Genomic DNA, 9,349 nt, shown 5'->3' on the forward strand with positions numbered 1-9,349 from the left:
AGATGTTGGATTAGTGTATCGTCAATATTCATCTTAACAAGTGTATTTTTTTTAAGAATAAGATAATATTACGGAGTATTTATTCAAAAGCTTAAGCATTTATATCTCAAGCATCTTAAAAACTCTTTAATAGATTGTTGTGTCATAATTCAAATAATTAATATATCTCAATTGTACTAATAATACTAGGTGCTACCATGTAAAACACATATTTATTAACAATAACTTATAATTTTAACAAGCTTTACCTTAAAGATTAAGGCTATCTAAAGACCTATTTTAGAACAAATGTAATAAAAGAAATTTTTATTCTTAATAATAAGAATTATAATTCATTACATAAGAATAAGATAAAAAAATGAAATTAAAGAGAATATTAAGAAAATAAATTATTTGAATAACAATATTAAAGATAGAAGATGAATAGAAAAAAGAATATGATTTGAAAAAGAAAAAAATACTCCTTAAACTTTTTTTTTATATATATAAAAACACTTTAAACTTAAACTATAATTTAATTGATGAAGCTTACAAATATATATCATTAACTTTAATTTTATTATAATTAATATTTAAATTTTATGATAGTAAATAATCATGTTAATTTTTTCATTCTTATACATCTTTAAAATTTTATACTTTATCATTATATCAAATTAAATGTCATTCATTAATCCTTTTCTTATTTCTTTGTTACAATTAGTTTTTTTACATGTATTAAAAATTATTTTACAAAATAGGAAAATAAAAAAAATGTATGAGTTGTTAATTCTAAATTGTTTTATTTGAATATATATATATATATATATATATATATATATATATATATATATATATAAATTAAACTAATAAATGATTGAGACTTAAAATAACTAAATTGTTAGAATTTCTTCTTTCTCATAGGTTATAAGTATTATATTCAAAAGACTAATAAAAACATATTATATGCAAAATGATATAAAATTTAAGGATTAATAGGGACAATATTGAAGCTTAAAATATTTATTTGTAGAAAAAAAAGTCTAAATTGTTATTAGCAAAATATGTAAAATTTAAGGAGACTAAATATTTTTTTCACTTTTAAAAATTGTACTTTTTTATAATCATGTTATTAGTATAAAAACATCTTTCACCTTTTATTGATAACTAATCTTTGTCTAAAATTATAATCACTTTTATTTGAATTTGGATCCTTTCATACAAGTGTCTCTACAACCTTTTTTCTATAATATTATAAACCATTGGATATATTTGAAACTATTGAGATTAAATCTAATAAAAACATGTTTGAAAATTAAAATTAACCTTGGATTAAAACATTAAAAAGTTGTCTTTGTCCCTTCTTCCACGCGGCGATGGTACGCATTGTTGTCTCCAAATTTAGCCATTAGAGCCTCAAGTTCCCACCACTTCCTACTTATTATTGTCTCCTCACCAGCGTTGCCCGTTGATTATTGTCGTGTACATTTGATCAAAAAATAAGTTCTCAAAAGAGATCAAGTGATTTACTAAAATTACACATAAAGCATTGTGTTATTCTACTTATAGGAGTCATGAATCATGATTCATGAGAGACATCAAATTTTTTATTAAATCCTAAATTAGCACACAAACATAATTTACAAACACCTCAAACTCAATTTAATGAAATACTTTTACTCTTAAAATTACAATATTAGGACTAAAAAAATACTTAAGATGAAATATTATAAACAAGGAATATGTCATATTCTTATCAAAATATAACAAAAATTATATTAAAATATAAAATAAATAATTTATATAGTAATTAGGATTGAAAGATCAAGAGACAACATAATATTATCCTATTTTGTCAATATTGGATCGAGTGGTTCAATCAATCGGACCGAGAACCAATCTGTCTACTAATCCTAAAGAACCACAACACAGTAGGTGTAAAAGAATCAATACAAAACTAGTAAAAACCGGTAAGAAAACATGGTTAAACCAGTCATTTTCCAAAAAGATGATAAAATTATTTAAACTATTTTTATGATAAATAAATACTTATAGTTAATAAAAATTATAAATTAAAATAAATTATACTAACTATTATTTTTAATAATTTTATTTTAAAAATATAATTTAATCATTTATATTAATTTTTAATTTTTAATATCATGGTATTTTATATTATATTAATTTGAGAATTTTATACTTTAAATGTAAAACTGTTAATATAATTATTATATTTTATTTAAACTTAAACCTAAATATTATATTTAAACTTTAACATGCACTTTAAAGAAATAAAAATAATATTATTTTATGTATTATTTAAATATTATAATTATTTTATTAATATTGATTTGATCATTGTTCAATTACAAGTAAATCATTGAATCTTAAATCAATGTCTTAGATAATCAGTCCAATTTTAAAATTATTAATATTATCACAATGTTACCTGCACGTTTTGTTACAACGAAAATAAATGGGACAGATTTTTTTTCCAAAAAATCAAACGAAAGTTTATTGAAAATAAAATTTTAACTTGTACTCACCTTGTATTTTGAAATTGATATGTAGTTGTAAACAAAGGTTTGTCAAATTAATGAGAAATAAACACGTCAAGTTAGTATCATTTTACGATTCAAGAACAATGTCTCACAATCCTACACATGCATATACTAAAAAGATTATAAAAAAAAATTATGGCTAGAATTACGAACTTTGCCACTGCCTTTTCAATAGTCATTTTTTGAGAAAACTTTGAAAACATTTTTCCATTTTCAGTTTTTCACTTGTTTTCAACAATCTAACCAAACATGTTTTAAAAAAACAATCAAACCAAACAGACTTCCATATCTCATCAATTTCTTTCTTTCCTAAAGAAGGAAAAGTGCATATATCAATATGTTTCAGCGCTACTTTTTTTTTTTCCCAAAAGAGGGCGGCACAATAAAAAAATATTAAATTTAATGAAATTTAAATTCTAATTATATCTAAATTTTGCCTTCAATAATAGATTCACTAAATAGAAAATAATCAAAACTAGTCCATAATCACATACTACAAACAGAAGCAACGGACTTAACAAATTAAAACACTAGAAGCAGACAGAAAAATGTGACTGGGCAGATCTTTGAACGATAACATATGCTGCCACTTGGTAAAGTGATGGAATACAACATTCATGATTTTATAGTAGCTGAATAATTTTTGTATGGAAACAAAGAACCAACCTGGTCCTATATGAAGTCGAGTTTAACCAAAATAAGAAAAAACCACCAATATTGGTTACTATGCCACGCCATTTCCAGGCTGCTTGCTTCTACAAAGCCCCTCAAAATATACATTTGCCAAGAACAAGAACAACGCCAGATCCTAACTTAGTGTATGTAAATGGCCAAAATATCCTAATTAACACTTTGATATATGGTATCTTCTTCGGGAATCATCCCTTCCTCCTCTTCTCCATTGAAATGTCTTCCACTGCCCCACTCTTTCGGAGGACTATTAGACCTACAATTTTTTTCAGGTGCTCGCTGCCCCATCATTGAACGATGAAAACTGTAAACTGGGGAACGTTCGCGACCTGCTGGTGCTGGTGCCGGTCTGTGAGGGCTGCGACTGCGGCTTCGATCCCGATTAAAGCTCTTATTGATATCACTATCCCATCCACCACTGTGTTCCATCATTGCCTTGTGAAAGCTGCTGCTTTGGGAATGTTGAGGTACTGGAGCCCTGTCAGGACTACGACTGCGGCTACGGTCACGGCTCACACTTTTGAAGCGATCACTCCAACTAGATCCCTTGTCTGGGCTCCGACCCCTATTATGCCACAAAACAACATTAACCATCCTTCTACAAAACCCAAATCCTATCCTATGGTAAAGTAAATAAAGAAAATAATATCACTAATAAGTAATAATAAACAAAACCAACCTGTGTGGTTCATAGTCAAACCCACGGCCTCCACCTCTGCCAGAAGCAGCAGTCCCCCTCCCGCCATAACTTGAATCGCTTCCTCTTCCACCAAATCCTGCATCGCTACTCCTTCCACCATATCCAGAGTCATTATTCCTTCCACCATATCCAGAGTCATTACTCCTTCCACCATATCCAGAATCACCACGTCCACCTCGTCCACCAGAAGAACCCCATCGTCTGGATCTGCCCATCCCCCCACCACCTCGAGATGACATATCACGAAGTTCCACAGGTACCTTCTGGTTTGCACCTTCCAAAACTTTGATGAGATCTGAAGCATATTTAGCATCCTGGTCACCAAAGAAAGTGTAAGCTAGCCCAGTGGCTCCAGCTCTCCCAGTCCTTCCAATCCTATGAACATAATCTTCCACACCTGTAGGGAAGTCATAGTTGACAACCACCCTGCAAAATATTTATGTTCATTGTCAAATAAGATGGTCACTTTTCCGAGACAAGTTCACCCAGCAAACAAAATCAGAGAAACACTAAACTACAGTATATAGTTCTTATTTACTATCACACACGTGGACCTCAGAATATAAAAATATCATAAAACAAATAGTTAACAACCTAATGTCTTTGATATCCAGTCCCCGAGCGGCAACATCTGTGGCTACTAGCACAGGAGACCTCCCAGTTCGAAACTGACTCAACACATGATCCCTCTCTGCCTGAGATTTATCCCCATGAATAGCAGCAGCTCCAAACTGTCGTGTCAGATTACGAGCAAGTTGATCACACATTTTCTTCGTAGAGCAAAATATAATTATCTTTGATCCTTGATCCTGTGACCGCAAGATATGCTCCAGCCGTCTCTGTTTCTCCATTGGTGGCAATACTTCAACATGCTGATATAATAACATAAAACACATTACATTTTATAGCTATTAACTGACATCAATACACTGTCTAAAAGAAAAATTACAGAAAGAATGGGCATTGCACCCAAATACAGCAGTAGAAATAGCAGATATCAAACCTGAGTAATGGACTTGTTAGCAACAAGCTCATCTACATTGCCGATGTTCACCTGGACAGGCTTCACTAGCAGGTCAGCTGCAATTTTTCTAACCTCCTTTGGCCATGTTGCAGTAAACATGAGAGTTTGCCGGCGATTAGGCACCTCATTCACAATTTTCCTAATTTGAGGTTCGAATCCCATATCCAGCATCCTGTCTGCCTCATCTAGCACCAGGTAAGAGACCTGATGAAGACTAATTCTTCTCATCTCAAGAATATCATTCAAGCGACCAGGAGTGGCTACCACAATATCCGCTCCCCGATCAATGTCTCTTAGTTGAGGACCCTTAGGTGCTCCTCCATACAAACACTAGCAAGAAAAAACAATGAATGAATAAATAGTAGCAAACAAAGCCAGTAGTTGTTTTTTCTTTAACTCAGTTTAACTCAAGGACTCCTGTTTGAAGTTTTACCGCACCAACACCAACTGAACATGCGTCAAACACTTCACATTATGTGTCTAATAAAAAAAAGTAATTATTTTTGAAACCTGGATACTTGAACTGACTCATCCATTTGGATAGACTACACACTAATATTATTTCAAAAAAATCATTTAGCTTAAGAGTTATCAGCTTAAAGGTTAAAAATAAAATATAACGTATTGTATTAAAAAATAATGACTACATTTTTTGTGAAGTTCTTTACCATAAAAAAGTGGTAGAACTTATTCAGTTAGTTTAAGTTGGATAAACCTTTCTGGAAAGATATAATTTCATCTTATTTTGGAACCAAGTGCGTACACATTGTAAAATTATGTTTCTTAATATTTTGTATAAACGTTGCTTATATTTCATTTCATTTGACTCTCTTTGTACACACACAAACACATCCATGCACTGTTCCAATGTCCTATATTTTGGACATTAGTCAAGTTCACATATTCATGTTGTGTCCACTTCACATGTCAATGTGCTTCCTAGATTATGAAACCTACAATATTATATATTTGTTTACATGAAATATACCCATAAAAAGAAATAACACAATGTAAGTTGGCAGATCGTGATAGAAAAAATAAACATATAAAGAACACATTACACCAGGCAATCAAATGAAGAATGATACTTTAAGAGCAATATTTGTTTCACAATCTCAATTGGCGAGTACAATAGTTTTCAAAGTTATCCTTGCTGATAAATGAAAGCACAACAAAAAATAATTTAATAAATATGAGAACAATATTACTTACTACACAAGAAATTCTTGATGATTTCCCAAACTTCACAGCTTCATCTTGGATCTGAGTTGCCAACTCCCTCGTTGGGGAAAGTACCAATGCAGTAGGACCCATTTTGGAGTTATTACCACAGCGCTTCAGATGAACAAATGCTGGCATTAAATACCCCAAGGTTTTGCCTGAGCCTGTTTTAGCAATGGCAACTATATCTCTACTTTGTAGAGCAATGGGCCATGACTGTGCCTGAATTGGAGTTGGGGCTGAGAACCCAGCATTTTGTACCTAAAAAAAGGAAAATCCAGGAGATTGGTTTTTTTTTTGGGACTTATAGAGGAGTTAACACCGGAAGAAGCATCATCCCTCATATGCAAGCCACCAATGCTTGCTGATGCAAGGTAGCGCATGAGGAGGCTTCTTCTTCCGTACAGACCAAGTGGCAGACTGAATCATGACCAACAGCAGTCCCAGCCACGAACTTGGATGATTCGGAAAGCCCTTCCAAAAACTTGGTCCACCATAAAGGGCGCTCCAAAGTCCAAACTAAATGCTAGCCCCACAAAAGAGGGTACCACAGCGTACGACATTAGCTCCTCCCCAGGAGCAAATATCGCACCTACGACAAAAAAAGTAAAAATGGCAGAAAATTCATGAGCCTGAAACTTGGAAATTGGAGCTTCAGGAATCAGAGATTTGCACAAGGAAAAATTGGTCAGATACCTAAGGAAACTTGGGTATCCTCCTAACTGCCACTATGGTAGATAGACATGAAAAGAAGAATAAAAAGGGAATAAAAGCTGATACCTCTCTCAGAATCTCAGATGGAAGACCAGAAGACCCAAATGATGTAAGGGGAGGAGGTACATTGTCTCCCTAGAAAGAATATGAAAAAACTCAATCAATTATAATTGGAGCAAAACTCAAAAGCAGAGAATAGCATTCAATTATATGAAATTTTTCAAACATTTTAAAACAATTAAATAAAAGAACTTGTGTCACCATAGTAAAGTCCACAGTAACTAATAAAAGATGCAAATGTGCAGATTATAAATACAGAGCAATATGATATAATTATTTGCCATGGGATTATAATAATTATAATAGTAATATATATATACTCACAGTCACAGTTATTTCATGTCTTTGCCGATAAGAATCAGGAGATAGTCCAGCTCCAGCATCAGAAGCCACATGACCTTTGACAGAAGCATTAACATTGCCGGCAACATTTGTTCCATTTGGAACATTATGAGAACTATAACCTCCACCTTTGGAACCCTAACAAAATATGAAATACATGAAAGATATGTCCCCCAAACAAGCTAGAATTTTGAAAGAAAATTACACATTGACTTTCAACCACTGCGTAAAAACAACAAATAAAGTCAAGCATTAAAACCTAACCTGATGGTTCCGTGATCCAGCTTCATTCAACCCACCACCGCTACTTCTATCGTACCTATCACTGAAATCAGGACTGCGACCACGCTGCAACCCTTGCGACGACTGTTGAACCTGGACAGAAGAGCTAGGCACTGAAGAAGACTTTGGCTGGGCAGCTGTACTCGAGGGTCTCTCATACTGGGTGACATTGGTCTCAGGATTCCAAAAGTAAAGATACCCAGTCTTACCATCTACAAGACCCCGCCATGGTTTAGGGAGCGTCGGGTCGGGTGGTGCATACCGCGGACCCATTGAAGAGGCAGTTGCTGTGGCAGCCATAGCAAGATAATACAATTCTAACATCACAGAATAAAGAAATAACAAATTAATAATTCGCAATAAGCTACCCAACAATAAAAAAAATAAAACTCGCTAGGAATAATTCCCAATTAAAACGTAACAATGACCGAGTGAAACAACAAACTTTGACAGCGACCCCACTATTATCAAAATCTACATCTCCAAATTAACAAATTCGATTTGGCAATTTATAACAATAATATCAGCATAACATTTAACATGCATTATCAGCCAATTCAAGCAAACATCCATAAACCTAAAATGCATAACCCCAGCAAACCTCAAAATGTTCACACTGCACGTTAACAATCCCTAATCTACACCAACACCATTTAAGTCACAGATTTTCACCAGAAATTACAAACAAATCCTACATAACCAGTAAAAAAAACTCGGAAACTGAACAAAATATCATTTCAGCGCATACAGCACGATGAAATAGAATTCAGGAAACGCAAATCTAGCGCAAACAGTTGCATGCAGCACAAATCCACTCCAAAAACAAAGCCCTAGATTCAACCAAACCGCAAGGAAGCAGTACTCGAGCATAACCTCCGATTTCACATTCAGATCTGGTTGATTGCGGAATGGTGCACGTAACGCACAAAATTAACCTAAAAAAATTGGAGGAAATAAAAAAGAAAAGGAATAACAAATCGAATCTTATTATACCGATTTACGAAGAGGCCGTAGATTCTGTGCAGTAGAACGGTATTTCTCTCTCTGAGATTGAAACCAAATTCAGGTTCGGTTTTGGAGTCGCAGAACCTTACGGCGCGCTTCGAAAATGGGACGAAAGTGAGAAGGAGGAACGAAAGGAGGAGGAAGAAGAAGTGAAATGAATGTAAGGGTTTATTTATAGGAATCAGGTGATACATACATGTATTATTTAAAGCGAAAGGGTTGGGTTAGGTTTGTTGTGTCACCATGGTTAGTGATTTGAGCTGGAATTCTTGACCATGGTTAAGTGTTATGAGGGCAAGTTGTTCCAGTTAGAATTGGATCGTAAAAAAAAAATATATATATATTCAAAAAAACCTGGTCAAATTTGCTGTAGTTGAATGGCCCGACCCAACTTATCATTGCATGCCATATAACATTGTTTCACATGACAAAACAAAATATCCAAGGAAAAAGACTTTCTCTAAAATAAATAAATAAATGATTTTTTAAAAAATGATATATTTGATAAAAATATCGTGAAAATAAATAAAATATATAATCTAGACCCAATAAATCATTATACTCTTATAGGAGAAAAAATAATCTTTGGACAGTTATTTTATTACATTAAGATGTGTAAATAGATATAAGTGTAAATAAAAAAATGTAGAGTTCTTAGGATTTTGTTTTCTTTGCAAGCTCTTCACATAGTGAGAGACTTCGACAAATCCTGTAAACAATAAAAGTTCAAAGGTGATATCATTTTGCAACAGTAGTAAAGAGACCTCCCTT

The 9,349-nt window shown here is 32.9% G+C and overlaps 1 protein-coding gene across 1 annotated transcript; it reads right to left on the reverse strand.

Annotated features, from left to right (window-relative positions):
• Window positions 1-3,105: 3,105 nt before the first annotated feature.
• LOC109814640 (DEAD-box ATP-dependent RNA helicase 46) lies at window positions 3,106-8,754 on the reverse strand. Its single transcript, XM_020379115.3, has 9 exons — window positions 8,567-8,754; window positions 7,556-7,890; window positions 7,274-7,429; window positions 6,956-7,024; window positions 6,167-6,436; window positions 4,934-5,284; window positions 4,525-4,802; window positions 3,910-4,356; window positions 3,106-3,795 (listed from the first exon to the last, which is right to left on the reverse strand). The coding sequence occupies exons 2-9, from the start codon at window positions 7,871-7,873 to the stop codon at window positions 3,381-3,383; spliced, it is 2,304 nt and encodes a 767-aa protein (XP_020234704.2). The 5' UTR covers window positions 7,874-7,890; window positions 8,567-8,754; the 3' UTR covers window positions 3,106-3,380.
• Window positions 8,755-9,349: the final 595 nt, after the last annotated feature.

Source organism: Cajanus cajan, chromosome 2 (assembly GCF_000230855.2).
Source record: "Cajanus cajan strain Asha chromosome 2, NIPB_CcT2T_4, whole genome shotgun sequence".
Lineage (NCBI taxonomy): Eukaryota > Viridiplantae > Streptophyta > Magnoliopsida > Fabales > Fabaceae > Cajanus > Cajanus cajan.

Bases quoted from the DNA above. Each gene is read 5' to 3' on its own strand.
- LOC109814640 (XM_020379115.3), bottom strand. From the start codon at position 7,873: ATGGCTGCCACAGCAACTGCCTCTTCAATGGGTCCGCGGTATGCACCA. The intron at 7,430-7,555 runs GTTAGGTTTTAA...ATATTTTGTTAG, and splicing joins CTGGATCACGGAACCATCAG to GGTTCCAAAGGTGGAGGTTA. The intron at 4,803-4,933 runs GTTTGATATCTG...TTATTATATCAG, and splicing joins CTAACAAGTCCATTACTCAG to CATGTTGAAGTATTGCCACC.